At 41.7% G+C, this 17,242-nt stretch overlaps 1 protein-coding gene across 7 annotated transcripts in view; it reads right to left on the minus strand.

Annotated features, from left to right (window-relative positions):
• AGAP1 (ArfGAP with GTPase domain, ankyrin repeat and PH domain 1) overlaps positions 1 to 17,242 on the minus strand; it is a 627,710-nt gene that overhangs the window by 98,195 nt on the left and 512,273 nt on the right. For all 7 annotated transcript variants that reach the window (XM_082260665.1, XM_082260664.1, XM_082260666.1 and 4 more), the window contains one exon: positions 8,985 to 9,152. In XM_082260665.1, the coding sequence (XP_082116791.1) occupies positions 8,985 to 9,152 (168 nt within the window). The remainder of the gene's footprint in view (positions 1 to 8,984; positions 9,153 to 17,242) is intronic.

Here is a 17,242-nt window from a genome sequence, read left to right on the forward strand (position 1 = left end):
GCCACCAGGTTTGCAGACATCTCAGGAGAGATTTTGTCCCACTCCTCTTTGCAGATCCCCTCCAAGTCATTAAGATTTTGAGGCGGACGATTGGAAACTCGAACCTTCAGCTCCCTCCACAGATTTTCTATGGGAATATGGTCTGCAGACTGGCTAGGCCACTCCAAGACCCTAAATGTGCTTCTTCTTGAGCCACTGCTTTGTTGCCTTAGCTGTGTGTTTTGGGTCATTGTCATGCGGGAATAAAAATCCACAACCTATTTTCAATGCCCTGAATGAGGGAAGAAGGTTGAAGATTTGACAGTACATGGCCCCGCCCATCCTCCCCTTAATGCGGTGAAGTTGTCCTGTCCCCTTAGCAGAGAAAAACCCCCAAAGCATAATGTTTCCACCTCCATGTTTGACTGTGGGGATGGTGTTCTTAGGGTTATAGGCAGCATTTCTCTTCCTCCAAACACAGCAAGTTGGGGCCAAAGAGCTTGATTTTGGTCTCATCTGACCACAACACTTTCACCCAGTTCTCTGAATCATTCAGATGTTCATTAGCAAATTCAGACCGGCCTGTACATGTGCTTTCTTGAGCAGGGGGACCTTGTGGGTGCTGCAGGATTTCAGTCCTTCATAGCGTAGTGTGTTACCAATTGTTTTCTTGGCGACTATGGTCCCAGCTGCCTTGAGATCATTGACCAGATTCTCCTGTTTGGTTCTGGGAGGATTCCTCACCGTTCTCATGATCATTGAAACTCCAAGAGGTGACATCCTGCATGGAGCCATAGACCGAGGGAGATTGACAGTTATTTTGTGTTTCTTCTATTTGAAAATAATAGCACCAACTGTTGTCACCCTTTCATCAAGCTGTTGGCAATAGTCCTGAAGCCCATTCCAACCTTTTGTAGGTCTACAGTCTTGTCCCTTACATCCCTGGACAGCTCTTTGCTCTTAGCCATGGTGGAGAGATTGGAATCTGATGGATTGATTGCTTCTGTGGACAGGTTTTTTTCTTGTATAGGTAGCAAGCGGAGATTAGGAGCACTCGCTTTAAGAGAGTGCTCATAATCTCAGCTCATTACCTGTATAGAAGACACCTGGGAGCCAAAAATCTTGCTCATAGGGGATCAAATACTTATTTCAATAATTTAACTGAAAATCAATTTATAACTTTTTTTAAATGTGTTTTTCTGGATATTTTTGTTATTTTGTCTCTCACTGTTAAAACAAACCTACCATTAAAATTATAGACTGATCATTTCATTGCCAGTGGGCAAACGGACAAAATCAGCAAGGGATCAAATACTTTCACGGCACAGGACTCTGAAGGAACGGCACAGGTATGTCGTTCCTTCAAAGTGCATGCGCAGGTGACGTCACTGGTGACTTCGCAAGTAAAGATCTTCTAAACAGTGCTCATTTAGAAGTTATTTACTGTACCTATAAAGATCAACCAGGGGAGTTTACCACTATTTTACCACTTGCCGATCGCCCCCCTGCATATATACTGCGGCAGGCTAGCTCGGCTGTGCAAATCACTGTACCTGTATGGCGGTTCGTGGGAGTGCTCCTGGGGGCAAGAGGGCGCCCACTAGGCAGCGGGGTCGCCGATCTACGGGGTCGGCGGCCGTGATTTCCACCGGGCACCCGCGATCGCTCCCCGCTGAGAGAGAATGACAGTCAGCGTTTGTAAACACAGCAGATCGTTGTTCTCTCTGAAATGATCACAGAGCGCCTGTGATCCTCCTATATAGGAACACGGGTCTCTGTAGTCACTTCACAAGCCCATCCCCCAAACAGTTAGAAAACACTCTCCTAGGCCCACACGTAACCCTTTGTTCCCCCCTGGGTTAACCCCTTCCCTGCCAGTCTCATTATTACAGTAACAATGTATATTTTTAGCACTGATTACATTAGTAATATCACCGGTCCCCCCAAAAGTGCCAAAAATGTCAGTTAGGGGTCCGATCTGTCTGCCGCAATGTCGCAGTCCAGCTAAAAAATTGCAGATCACTGCCATTAGTAGTAAAAATAAATAAATATATAAATAAATAAAAAGGACATAAATCTTTCCCCTAGTTTTGTAGACGCGATACCTTTTGCGCAAACCAATCAAAATATGCAAATTTTTTTACCAAAAATATGTAGCAGAATACAAATTGGCCTAAAAGGATGAAAAATTGATTTTTATGTTTTTTTTTTTATTTATTTTTTTTTGGGGGGGGGGGGGATGTTATAAAGCAGAATGTGAAAAATATTGTTTTTTCTTTTTTTAGAACTGTCACTTTTTTTTTGTTTATAGCGCAAAAAAAAAAAAAAATTGCACAGGTGATGAAACACCACCAAAATAAAGCTCTATTTGTGGAAAAAAGGACATCAATTTTACTTAGGTACAGCGTCATGCAATTGTCCGTTAAACGTTTCGTTTAGTCTTTTGTACAATCCATCAGGGTGAATAACCAGCGTGGGCGAGTAAAATTTAGGGAGGGTAGGTCCCTGATGGGGGGCAAAGTTTAACTTTTGCTCTATAGGGGTCAATTATTAATTTGATAAAAAGTTTATATTTAAATTAATGTTTATTTATTCTTTCAATAATTATATAAAATCCTTATTTTACAAATAAACATATAATACGTGGTACTCCAATTACACGGATATCACAGAGCAATACAGGCTTTCTAAAGCTAAAGCATAGTAGAAGCGAATTGCCTTCAGACTCTTTCTGGATGAAATTTGGTATGGCCCCATCTGATCAGAACAACCAATAATCATGTGATGTCCTGAGCGCCACCTGAAAGGTTACAATGGATTTCAATGTTTTGTTTGGTCTAAACAAACTATTTCCTTCAATAAGTACTGTTTAAAATTACATGCAGCTTCTGCTATATACAGTACACAGTGCTGGGTTCCAGCTGTGAAACAGACTTCCTTGTCCTACACGCAGAACAATGCAGAGTTGGTCTGAGCAGCGCTCAGCCGTTCATAGGTAGCTTTGTATTCTGTGAATGAATACAAAGCATCCTCTGATTGGCTGAGTCAGAGAGTGTGACATCATCAGCCAACCCCTCCAATCAGAGGAAGTTTTGTATTAATTTGCATAATACAAAGCTACCTATATATGGCTGAGCGCTGCTTAGAACGGCTCTGTATTGTTCCGCGTGTGAGATGGGATGTCTCACAGCTAGAACCTAATAATGTGTACTGTATGTAGCTGAGGCTACATGCAGTTTATATAGTACTCAGCAAAGGAAATAGGTTGCTTGGCCAGCTTGGTCCAAACAAACAATTTAAAGTAATAGGAAACATAAAAATCAGCTTTAAATATGAAATGGTCATATGCAAAAGATGTCTGCCAACAATACAGTATACTGGATGCACCGGCCAGCCATGTTTGCTCTGTTTCTTGCCAATGGAATGCAAATATGCATCCTTGACTTCAAGGGGTTGTACCGGGGTGATGCCTGCAGCTAGCGGCATTACCCGGAAACCGTTGTTTAGAGCCGATGGTCGGCTTTCTTGTAATGACAACCAATGAGGCTGAGCAGACTCTCAGTTGTTATTAAAAGGAGCAACCCCCCACGCCACCTTCTACGGCTAGCCCGGGTCTCCCGCACGAACAGCCGCCATGTCTGCCGGGTGACCAAAGACCCAAAGAAAGCCAGATTTGGTCCTTGATGAAAAAACCCGGAACCAATGTCATGACATCACTTCCGGTTACTGGAGCCTTAAAGGGGCCAGATTTTAATAAAATGACAGTATTCAAAACAGCCAAACTTGGCATTTTGAATGCTTTTAAGTGCAGAGGAGGGATTTGGGGTCTTTTAGACCCCAGATCCCTCCATAAAGAGTACCTTTCACTGCCTATTACTATCACAAGGAATGTTTACATTCCTTGTGACAGCAATAAAAGTGATCAAAACATTTTTCTTAAAGGGACATTGTAAAAATAAAATTTAATTAAATAAAGAAAAACAATTTTTTTTAAAGCGCCCCTTCGTGCAGAAGCGAACGCATACGTAAGTCATGCCTGCATATATAAACGGTGTTCAAACCACACATGTGAGGTATTGCCATGATCGTTGGAGCGAGAGCATTAATTCTAGCACAAGAACTCCTCTGTAACTCTAAACAGGTAACCTTTAAAAATGTTTTAAAGCACCGCCTATGGAGATTTCGAAGTACCGTCTTTTGTCGCCATTCGACAAGTGTTCGCAATTTTATGTTTCAATAACTTTTACTGAATTTTCACATGGAAAGGTACAAAAGGATAAGCAGACAAAGTGTGCACAATTTTAATGCATGACATGTTAGGCATCTATTTACTCGGCGTAACATCATCTTTCTCATAATACAAAAAAATTGTGCTACTTTTGTTTTTTTTTGTTTTTAATTCATGAAAGTATACTTCTGTCAAAAAAATTGCATTTGAAGGACCGCTGCACAAATACTGTAGAACATAAAATATTGCAACAATCGGCATTTTATTCTCTAGGGTCTCTGCTAAAAAATATATATACCGTATTTTCCGGCGTATAAGACGACTGGGCGTATAAGATGACCCCCCCTATTACATGATCTACTGGTAATACTTATACTTAGGTTACCTTGGAGATATTATACTCGGCGTATAAGACGACCTCCCATTTTTGGGGGATTATTTTGAGGTTCAAAAGTAGTCTTATACGCCAGAAAATACAGTAATTTTTGGGGGTTCTAAGTAATTTCTTAGCAAAGAATACGGATTTTAACTTGTAAGCAACAAATCTCAGAAAAAGGCTTAGGCATGAAGTGGTTAAGTAGTGCTGCACAATGGTTGTGTCTTGCTGATTCTATTATCTTACATCAAGTCTACTAGACAAGGTAGGTTCGCCATTTTCTGTCCCCTTCACATGTGAAGGAGGGGAACTTGACATTACATTAGCTGCGATGCTGTTCAGCCAACTTAATGGCAGGATCTAAAGGATTTCAGAGGTGCCACTTCTATGATGGGCTTTTTAGCTATGCAATAGTAGTTACAAGAAGATCAGAATGACTCAACTCTACTGGGCATTGGAATTCGATACCCTTTTCCAGCGATCCTTGTTGCAAAGGCATTTACTGCTTCCAGATAGGTTGTCTCTTAATCCATGGACGCACTCATACCAAAGGTCATACTTAATATAAGTAGCAGAAAAATCCTTGAAGAAGAATTGGTTACATATTTCGAAACGCGTTGGATCCCCCCCCCCCCCATGGTAACAATCATGCTGCTGTCTCCCTTGGATTTTACAGCAAACAGCTGGGGAATGCCACTCTGTTATTGACCCAACTTGTGACTACTCTTTTGTATTCATTATGTCTACATATGCATATGTGCCCTCCATGTCCTACCATGTGTATTTGCTTTCTTTTTTTTTGTGTGTGTGAAAAATAAATTATATTTTGAATACATTTTTTTTATTTTTATACAAAATTGTTTGGATTGCCTTAACAATCCCACATCATGAGGGCTTAGCGTTGTTTTTTTTCAGACAAGGTATGTTCAACTGAAAAACTCTCTGCACTCTTTACACCCACAATGCTCTTGAGAGCAGATGTTGAGGTTGAGGATTAGAGTTTTTTTATTAGTAGTATGAAAGAGGTAGTTGTAAGGAAAGAAATAATGTGATTTGGTAATTTTGAAAAGCCCTTCTGATTTATGAAAGGAGCGAGAATTTGTGACAAGTCCACTTTAAAAGAGCAATTCTTATTGTCCTTAGCAACCAAATTTTCCCTTCAAATTTCCAGTGCAGTAAAGAAGAATAAAGGGACAATCTGATTAATAGTAAGAGCACCAAGAACAGTAGCTCTTTCAGATACATTCATTCTTGAGGCCTAGTATCACATCCCTAACAAGAAATTCTAGTCATATTTGCCCTATGACAAGCTGGAAAGTTCAGGTTCCATCAGAGACTTCAACCAGGTATAATTTCAAGATGGATCAATAATAAAAAGGATGAGACAAGCATAACTGTGCCTTCAAGTTTCAATGTCACCTTGAAACCTATCATTTAAAAACATACATGGACATGCTGTTACTAGCCGGATTCTGTAAAAGGAGGTATGCTCCCCATATATAGCCCCAATAGAGAGGCCCCTAATTCTTTCCTGAGCTCACTGCTGTAGAATTAACAGGAGAGAAGGTTACCGTTCCTTTAAAGGTTCCTGATCTAGATGAATAAAAACACATACAGCCGTTTTCTGGGCTCTCTGCAGACTGTATTGTTCCTCTGTGACAATGCTCACAAATAGCGTCTCTCACAGGAGACATCTTCAAACCCTCCCCCCTCCCTTGAACGTATGGCTGTCTTTTTTTGGCTGCACGAATCCTTGTTATTATTTCTTGCGCCTCTGAAGACATCTCTCTTCTCGCTTTCCCTCTGTTCCGTTTCCCCCGTCACAAGATTGTCACTCGGAGGAATCTTTCTCTTTCTAGTGCCTTTCTCTTGGAAGAAGCTTAAAGCCTCGTCCCCGACAGTCACTTCAATGGGGTTACGGCCACGTTCCTACCTCTGCTGTCTGCATCACCTGAATTCCCGAATAAATCTTTGCTCCGGAACCAGACTATCTTTGCAAATTACAACTGAATGTCGCTATCTTCTACTAACAACCTCAATGCCAGATATTTAAAGGGAACAATAGCGGAAGAGGGCAAATTATTCATACATACAATATGTAAAGATATAATCATCTCCGTAACATCTGTCATTCTCTGCCTTGAATAGAATCGACGGCAGGTTTTTTCCCCTGAATGTTAGTTGCACTGCTATATATTCTGTATTAATGGATACCTATAATCAGGGCTCGACCTGGACTGAAAAGCAGCCTTTATCTTTAAAGAACAGCAGTACTATCTGAATGAATTGTAAAGTTTACTAAAACCAATCATGATTGGTCACTGAGTAGGTATCAGCATTTTAGTACATTCTTAGCAATATCAGGTGCAGGTTTTGCAGGCAATAGTCTGTATGGTATGTTCAAAATCAGGCGCAGGTTTTGCAGGCAATGGTCTGTATGGTAACTGTTTAAAACACTTTAGAACAGTGTCTTTCAAAGTGTGAAATGTGTACAAAATCTTCATTGGACAGAACACAGCTGTAGAGAAGATACCATTGCAGGGGCTGGTACTATAGAAGGATTGTTCATTTAATCATCAGACAGGATGCGCCGGCCAATACTGGCCCTTGGCCAGTTTAGAGATGATGGTGGGCCTGGGTCCAAATGGAGGTGGTCAGCATGGTTTAAGGAGTAATGAACAGAGTTGTCACCCAAACAAAGTTATATATATTTATTGCCCAAAAATGAATTACATTTCAATTTACAATGACTCTGCCATAGGGTGGATTGTTTTAATAGGGATACATGTACATGTGAAGAACCTAATGTAAGGCAGCATGAAAAGTGAATTTGTGGTAGAGGATCTAGCCAAAATTTATATGTGGCATCTAGTGGCACTTTTCCACTGCAAGTACCGGCTCGACTCTACTCGGCCCTGCTTGGCCCGGTTTGCTTTACCACTGCTGGTACCGCATGGTACGGTGTTGGAACGGTTCGGTATGCTTTTCCACTAAAGTAGTACTAAAGTTAAGTGGGTGGGATAACAACGGGGTGGGTGGGATTCTCTGACCAATCAGTGGCTAGTAGTGACTGCATGCAAAGGATTGTGGGATATGGTACCGGGTATGGTACCTGTTGGAACCACAATCGAGTAGGTACTGTTTTTGAGAGCCATACCGTTCGGTTCCATGCAGTGGAAAAGCGCCGCCGTACCATACCGTACCGTACTGAACCGTTCTTACACTATACCATGCGGTACCAGCAGTGGAAAAGCACAAAAGCGAGCCGAACCGTTCGGTCTCATGCAGTGGAAAAGCGCCATAGCACAGCTAAATAGGTGCTGCTACTAAATGTGGTCATTTTTCACAGAAAAGGGGAGAACCAGGACTCTTTAAAGGTTGTGATGCTGGTAAGTTACCAAAGTTTGGGAAACACTGACATAGAGCTGACAGAAGCAGATCAGTCCACTGAACCCGTGAATATCTGAATACCATTGGCTAGTTCGCTAGTCGTGACCTGTATGTACTGCCCCTGCAGCAACAAATGATATTTTCAAGCACCAACAGGTGTTTGTGCTGCACAAACAGGCGAGTGTGCTGCATCTCGGGAATGAAGAGTATTGGGACAGGAGAGAATATGCCTCGAAGAAATGTTTTCTTTTTTCTGCAAAGGGTTCTTCAGCATGGTTTAAATACCTTAAAATGCAGTACTGTTAAATGCACTGATTCAAATTTATACTTTTAAGATGTTTTGAGTATAAAACAAAAAAGTTATCTTATGCAAATTAATTTGTTTATTTTTAACTCCATCAAAACCAATTAAACAGAAAAACTATCATATGTAGACCTCTCAGGGCATTGGCTGCTGAATGTCCCCCCTGCTCCCCAAACCATTTGAGGGGAATCCTGTCTTTGTGTGTGGATGCTTGTTATACAGCTCTTTAGATATCCAGGAGCAATGTGTGGGTACAGATTATAAAGGGAGACATCTGTGACCAACATTTTAATAGGACATGTTAATGTTCCTCCAAAGAAATGGACGCTGATCTTGGAAACGCATTATGAACTGATAAACATCCAATGATGCACTGATCTTAAAACTGGCCATTGTTTATTCAGCCAGGGGGCTGGTGATCTCCATGATTTCGTTATTTCAGGTTTTCTTAAGCTAACTTTCTGTGAAATAAGGACTTTTTTTTTTTGAAAAGGCAAGTACAGGCCACTTGTGGGAATACATAAAGTGTCTGCATATGTGTGTGTATTTGTGTACAATGGGGGTATAGGATATTCATGAATGATTTTAAAAGTAAAATATCTTTCTAAGGTATTATAAAATACTTGGCTTTCAATTCTCCTGATCTTGCCTACAGTAAATTCCTGATATATTGTGTAAATATTAGCCTGTACAAACAAAGTACTTACCGCTACTGATGGCAGAGTTTGCTAGGACGGCACCTTCACTCCACTGATCAGCACTAGACACAGAGTATGACCGCTGGTGCATCCCATCTAGGCGACTGAAAGAACCCAGGCTAATGCCACTAGGACCACTGGCCATCTGGGTGACGGATGTACTGCTTGTAACATTTCCTGCAATGCAGATTATAGAAGATCAGGATATCTATTGCAAAGTACAGAGACTGCACAAGGATTTCAAAGCTTTGTTTATATCTACTAGAAAAAAAGAATAGTAGCAAGCTTTACAAAGCCAACATTGCGAAGCCCAGACTTGTGAAAAAGCCTACAAGGCTGTGGTCTATGGAGACAAAACTTTAGTGGGTGTTGTTGGCAATCCTTTGTTTCATCATTTTATTACATTTTATTATGTACATGTTCAGGAAAGACATCTATTAAAATATTCATATTAGCTAAAGTTTTTTTTTTTTATTTAACACACAAATCTGTGTCCATGGGGCATGACACAACAGAAGTAGCCCAGTGGGAACAAAATGAAATCTAGCTCTGAGCCTCACAAAAACTACCTACTGCCCCTACATTTAATCTATCAACTGATAAAAGGCCATATTTCTGTTAAACAGTATATTGGATTGCTTGAAACGCTATAACAAGAGTGTGAAAAGAACATTGTAACCATCTATACGCATATTCAAGTTTTTACAGACATTGTCAACATAACAGACTGCACTGTCTGATACATCTGCTTTTAATCTATTCAGACAAGAGGCACTGAGTAATGCTAAATGAAACACAGGTGAAAGATGACCAAGCCATCAGCTGTCACTGAGCTGAATGAAATATGTGAGCATAGTTCACATTGATGATTATGAAAGATAACTACTCAAGTACCAAAACAGAAGGGTGACATAGCCCATAAACCTCCAATTCCTTAAATTACAAAATGACACACTCTAATCTTCTCCAATAGTCTTGTCTACCTTCGTTTTTTGTATGTTCGTACGCATACTAATTTACATGGTGTGGTCGTATTCTGTAGGCTTGTACAGAAATTATAGAACTGTTTTCATCAGGTCCTACCCCTGAGGACCTTCCGCATATCCATATACAAAGACACACTAGGCCAGCTTGGTCAGAAACAAATAACCTGCCTTTTCTTGAATTGTTGGTGAAAAAACATATAAACCTGAAAACTTCACATGTACAGTGAGACTGCCTGCGCTTGGAATTTGGAAATTTTAGCCCGGTTGTGACATCAACGGTGTAAAATAACTATAGTCTGGTATGTACCGAAATGTGAATTTGTACGTTTAGAGAATAGGGATGGTCAGGAGTCTAATATATTTGAAAAACCAGATGTGTGTCTATGGTTTTTTTCTTTTACTAAAGGGCCAACTCACAATAAAAAGGTGGTTGGGGAAAGGAGCATTATGTGCACGTTTCCCGCACTGCCCTTGAGAGAGTGTGAGGGTGCCAATTCATTTTTAATGGCATCCTATACACATCTCACAAATGTAGTATGTTTGCAGCCACCTAATGGTACCACAGCAACACTGCTTGCTAAAACCTGACTGCTTGGGAGCAAGTGTGTTCTGGTGTGAACTGGCTCTTAAAGAGTAGTATAGCCAAAGCTTTTATGGCCATACTTCCCTTGAGAATTACAGGAGTGCACTTACTTTTGCTCATTGATAGTTGAAAATGCAGAGCTGCTTCCTGGCTCTGGAAAATTCCTAATATTGTCGGGATCAATCCAGCTGCCTAAAGGACAGCTGGCTCCGGCTCTCAGCCCGCAGCTGAGAGCTGAAGCCAGCTATGATCTTCCCCTCTCGAGTCTGGAGCTCCAGTGAACGCTGAAGGAGCAGAGTGGAGAGCGGTGACTGGCTGTCACTGCTCTCCGCTCTAAGAAGACCAAGAACTGAGCCATCAGTGGTCATGTGATCGCTCAGATTTAGGGTTTAGAGCTGACATGGGACAGCTGTATCATCACACCAATGCTGCAGCACAGGAGGTATGAGTATGGATGTTTATTTTTTTTTTTCATAAACCAAAAACTTCTTTATTAAAAATAAATAACCAATGAGAACAAAAAGGAAGATAGAGATAAAGTTTGCAGGGGACAGAAATTTAGGAAGGTGAAAAGGCATTTGAACGTCATAGAGGAATAGGACAGCCTGAAGAAGTGGTGGATGTGCTCATCTCTAGAGACAACCTTATATCCTAGAAAGTCCTGTTCTCTTATGCAGGAGTTGTTTTCTCCTCCTTGTTGACTGTATTCAATATTTCATTAAGGTGTGGATGTGGGATGTTGTCCCTAGAACTGGTAGCATACAATAAGATTAAGCCTGAAGAAGCTCACACAGTTAAAAAGGAAACCTGCACTGAAAAACTTCCCTTCTAGAAATGTCGAAACTGTGCATTGTGTGTTGCAAAAAAGGGGTCACGTGCATTGTATCATTCACTGTGGGTGTGTTAAAAACCCACTCAAGGCTGCCCCAATCCAAAGCACATGAATGAATGAATGAATGAATGAATGAATGAATGAATGTCAAAGTATACATTATTGCACCACAACAGAATGCCTTAAGTGTGATTTGGTACTCAGAGTCACTGGCCTTGCACAAGTATGCAAATCAGAAGTTCTGACTTTCCCCTGACTTTAATAATTGCATCCTTTTTTCAGGTCAGTGACTAAAAATGTAGTCAAAGCCAGGCAACTAGTATTTTTAGAAGAACTCAGCAATGATAGACTCGGTTTCTTTACGTACAGCTTTCCTTTATTAAAAAAAACCCCCATGAAGCCTGGATTCAGGCATGGCAGATCTACCAACGCTATAGCTGAGCCTGCATTACTCTGCTATAAACCCTTTTAGATACACATAGGCCTATTTAACTTTGCAGACTTTTTTTTTCCTTTGTTCCCTGCCTCTTTTTTATTATTATTATTCTCACATTTACTTGCTCCCACCACAGCAAGAGCAGCGTCAGTTGGCGCCTGTCGGCTGCGAGAGGCGTCCTGATAAACAGCCTCTGCAGGACACACAACAGGGATAATGTACACTTAAGTACTAGCAATGTGCTGCCATTCTGCACAGCCGATTACTTCCCGCGCCTGTCACTCAAAGAGGAAATGGCTGAACCCATTAGATAGAAACCTTTGCAATGTATCCTAAATGCTTCCTGCGATGCTATTAATCTGAGAGCGGAGGATGCCTAGAGAGGAGCTCCCCTCAGTGACAGGAGTGGGGGGGCTACTGGAGGGGTGCACATGACTGCATTGCTGTCACCCTGTCCCCCCCCTACTGTCTCGTTAATCAAGATCTGGTTATTACCCCTACCACAGAAACAGAGGACACAGCTCGATCTTAAACACTCATTAGAAACATCTTCAGAGCACAGCTGAGTGGAAAGTGTGACAGAAGGGGTGAGAAATAAGAAGAGAGGTGATGAAAGAAAATACAGGCTGGGTGGGAGAAGTAAAACAAAGAAACAGACACCGGCTGATTGTATAGGAAAGTAATGTGGAAAATGTACACGATACAGATGCACCGAAAAGAAGGCGGGGGTAAGGTCCGCTTAGCCACTGGATGGAATAGGTACAAGTTTATATAACTTTACTGGACAGAGAAAAACCAGGCGTGCTGTGAACTGAGAAAAGTCCATACGGGTAAATGTGTGCAGGAGTGAGGCAGACGACGGGGAGGAGGAAGAGGGGGATCAAAGCAAGTCCGATGGCATTAATATTCATGACAATAATTAGTATTCTAGGTCACTGAATATTCATTGCTATTAGTTTGGATTTTATGGGTTTACGAGATGTTCTGATTGTTGGAGTGTGGAGGGCGCCGCACGATGAGGACTTTTAAGATGTCATCAGCAGTTCAACGCTGAAAACACATTAGTGGTTTTGGGTAAAAATCAGCCCCTTGTCTCTTGATGGATTTAACATTATGAGAGAGACCTGGGGCTAGTGAAGTGGGGAGGAACGAAGGGAGGGGGGATCAGTACTGCTTTTCAGTGAGGAAACATAGCAGTGTACTGGGTTTTACTTTATAAAAAAAGCAGTACACAGACAATTTCCAGACAAGCCAGTGTGTATTAGAGATTGCAGTGATCTGACAATCTAATCTGCTATTTTTACCCTCTGCTACCATGTTTCCGCAGAAAAAAAAAAAACAGGTCTTATATTAATTTTGGCTACAAAAAACACGCTAGGGCATATTTTCAGGGGATGTCTTAGTTATTTAAGGCATGTACAATGACCATCCTAAAGTGGTTGTAACCCTAAATAAAACATATATATATATATATATATCCTGATCCTTTTTTAAAGCACGATAGACCCCCCTCTATGTTCTAACAAACCTGGAATAAAACAATAAAATGTTTTTAAAAAAAGTTCTTGTGTCCCCTGTCCGCTCAGGAGTCAGCATTATGACATTCTGTAATCCTAAAAATAAACCTTGGTTAAAGTCATTGTAAAATGATGTCATCCGTTTTATAAAAAGATTATATAATGTGTAGTGTCTCCTTTTGTAACTTTATTGTGGAAAACAAATCTTTTTTACAGTGACGCTGGGCGCTCACATGACCTGCCTGAGATCTTCTTCCCCGCTCCAATCACTGCAGAGGAAGGGGCTTCTGACGTCAGCCGGGAAGAGAGGAGAAGATCTCTTAAGGGTCACATGAGTGCCCAGCGGTGCTATAAATAAGGTATTTGACAATAAAGTTACAAAAGGAGACACTGTACATTATATAATCTTTTTACAATACAAAACGGATCACAAGGACTTTACTAGGGCTTATTTTTGGGGTATGGCTTATACTGCAGCCCTCCCCACAAATTACGCTAGGGCTTATTTTCGGGGAAAAACGGTACCACTTTGCAAAACATCTGAGCACATTCACAGTTTAATGCCTGTACATCCATTAGATTATCAGACGAATGACCATCCAATTTTTTTTTTTGCATGCTATCTCATATTGAAAATGAAGCGTTTACTAAAGTAACGAAAACTCTCAGAAGACAGAATAAAAAATTGGAAGTGATGTAATATGTTGTAGTGTATTTGAATCGTATGTTTGAATGACAAGTGTACTGATTAAACGAAAATTGTACGAGAACATTTTCGTGCTTATCCCATCGGAAAATGTCAGATGAACTGTCATGATCTGCTCTTAAAAACTCTGTACTAACGATCAGATTATCGTACGATTTCTTCAAAAGCAGTATTTTTCGAACTATTTTCTGATCATGCGTACAGGCCATAAGGGCACAAACATCTTACTGCTGTAATAGGTCCCTTATGTTTTGGGAGATTGCAATCCCTGTCCGGGATGAATTTCTTATGTGTGCTTTCCAAAAAGTCATCAATTGCTTAGACACAACATAATCATCAGAGAGAATGCTATGTCGTATTAAAAAATAATTTTTAAAGCCCGTGGCGTGTGAAACACACTCAAAAGACTTACACCCGGTGCATAAAAAAGTGCACACAAGCAAACGTGGAAACACAAAAAGTGCACAGGGTGTGCGAAATGGTCTTCCCTCCGAAGAGGTAGGACCCTAACCTCGATCCCCCGGGCCGCAAGACTCCTGACAGGGATTTAAGGTACTTCCTATGGTCTGTCTGGCCGAAACCAGACAAACCTCGTTCTCCAGGGGGACTGCCGAAACAGCCCACCCCAAGTACTAGGTGGAGCTCCCCCGAAGGGAGACCCCATGAGAGAGGGCGAACTAAGCCAGAAGGCCATATCCATCCCCTCCCAAGACTAAAGGCTGGGCCCGAGGACCCACACCCTCCAAGTCGTGCAGGAAAAAGAGTGATAGTGCAGTGACAAAACGACAAAGAAATAAAAACACACTAACAAAAAGGTGGGGGAAGGGGAAGTGGGGTAAGTGCTATGGTGCCATGTGAGGTACCAAGGCAGGCCTTCCGGCCGGAATAGAAAATTCCACAGGTTCGAGCCAAAAGGCCTGTCCCAAGAGGCAGGTGCGAAAAAGGTGTGCATGGTGCAGTGACCAAGGTGCCGAAAAACTCAAGGCGAGCTGCCCCTCACCAGTGAGAATTAAGGCACCCCTGGGCTGCCACCCCAGTAGCACTTACACCACAGGCTTTTTCAATCTCAGCCCCCGGCCAGACAGAGTGTAGCCTATCCCCACCAGCAGACATCGGAACCTGGACAGCTAAGGGAGAGCCTACCTACAACTGGGGACAGGCCTTTTGTAAGGCCAGATTAAAACCCAGGAGAGAAAGCCCTCCCATCGCCATCCTGTTCCTCAGCTCATTACATCCAGGAGCAATTCCACCGGCCACCCAGTCAGACCGGCTTTCTTGCCCCCTTCAAACTGGTTAGAACAGTTCGACCCATTCAAATCAGAAGGCGGCGGTCCCCACATGCTTTCCCGGATGACCTACTCCCCATACCCTAGTCCCTCCGGGTTTTGGTCATACCGGTACTAGCTGAGGTCCATACCGACTGATAAGAACAGATACTACACTTGATCTTAGCCAAAAGGCCGAGAAGCTATGCCATATTAAAGGCTAAGGTACACACAAAGCCATTATTTCAGTATGCTGGATAAGCCTTTTTATCTTGTCCCGGGGACACTGGTGGTGGGGTCTCTGCACCTATGGAGTCAAGCACACTGGACATTTTTGCTGCTGCTTCTAGGGCCATCTTGTGTTTCTTTTTTCCTGCCTCTAAACTCCTCTGCATGTTAGCCTATGTGTCCATGCACACATAGGCTTTTAGCGGCGTTTAGTGGCATAGGATTTTAGAAGCAGAAAAAAAAAAAAAACACTGCCAGTGCGTCCAGTCGCGGCAGAAAAAAAACAAAAACATTAGACGGTGCTAGGTGCAATTAGCACTTAAGTGTTAAATCCATTTCAATGGCCAGAATAAATTATTATTCTGGCCAATGAAATGAACACCACAGCTCTTGATGCCGGTAAAGGCGCCTAATAGCTTTAGGCCGTTTTACAAGCATCAGACCTTTTTTCTGCCAAAACGCTGCTGCCAGGAGGAAAGACTTCTAGGAGAGTTTTCAAAACATCCTGTGTGAATGAGGCCTCAGTTCGCAGTTTGGCCTGTATCCTGGCATACCTTGGAGGTGTATCTTACATTTGTTTATCTATTTAGGCTGGGTACACAATAACCTGCACAGTAAAAGGCAGTGTTTTAATGCGGCTTCAAACAGAGCCGCTGCACTTTTGCCCGCAGTGCAACCGCGTTTTTGATGCAGGTTAGCTGCAAATTGCCATACATTCCTATTGTATCCTGTGGTTTTGGTGCATTTTCTGAAAGTACACCAAAAGTCCTGCATGTAGGTCTTTTGGTGTCCTTTAAGAAAATACACCAAAACAGGACATAATAGAAGTCTATGGCAAAGCGCAGCTAACCTGCGCCAAACCAACAAGGACACTGCGCTGTTGCCAAAATGCAGCAAGGTAGCGTGCCGCTGCCACCATTACCAAGGAGGCTAATGTGAGTGTTGGTTCCGGCCGGAAGACAGGCCTTTGCACTAAAGTATCATGCTACCAAGAGATAGAAGATGATGGTTGTCTGATCCAGCTGTTTTAGGAACAGGCAACCTCTGGATGTCTATGGGGGATTGTAAAACTGCTCCACGATGTCACTCAAGAGTAACAGTTGGACAGGCAGGTTGGAAAATCTGCACCGATCGCCATTTTTTTCCTTTCATATAACAACAAAGACACAAGTGTGGTCAAGCTGAGCTTGTAATTTGGTGTCACTATCTGCTGTAATCTAAGCCAGAAGGCAGCTACATCATGCCTGGATGTCTGACAGCTCTCTTAAGTCTATGGACAGCCTTACTGACAGATCAAACCTAAATTACATCTGACAGGGTTTAACTGGTTTTAAGGCTGGAGTAAGGACTGTTCCTGTAGAAAGTTTATACAGTGTCAAGGACAAGATCCTGATTCGGGAACAGTGATTTTTAGTAAAAGTATACAAATCTGGTATTTTTTACTAAAAAAAAAAAAAAAAAAAAAAAGGAATTTTAACCTTTTTATAGCCTTTGTAGTCATATAAGACACTCCATCATTCAGAACTACTAGATTTAAAATTCACTTTGCACAACACTAGAATATGTTGGCACTAAAAAAAAAACCCAGAAGAGTTATTAGAATCACATACCATTACACAGTAGTATACTAATATATTGCTATTTTAAATAATAAACCAATTTCTTAGATATACTGGGATTCAAATTAAAGTCAGGCATAGATGTCCAAGCTAAT

The sequence above is a fragment of the Pelophylax lessonae genome, assembly GCF_965119305.1.
Source record: "Pelophylax lessonae genome assembly, chromosome: 6".
NCBI lineage: Eukaryota > Metazoa > Chordata > Amphibia > Anura > Ranidae > Pelophylax > Pelophylax lessonae.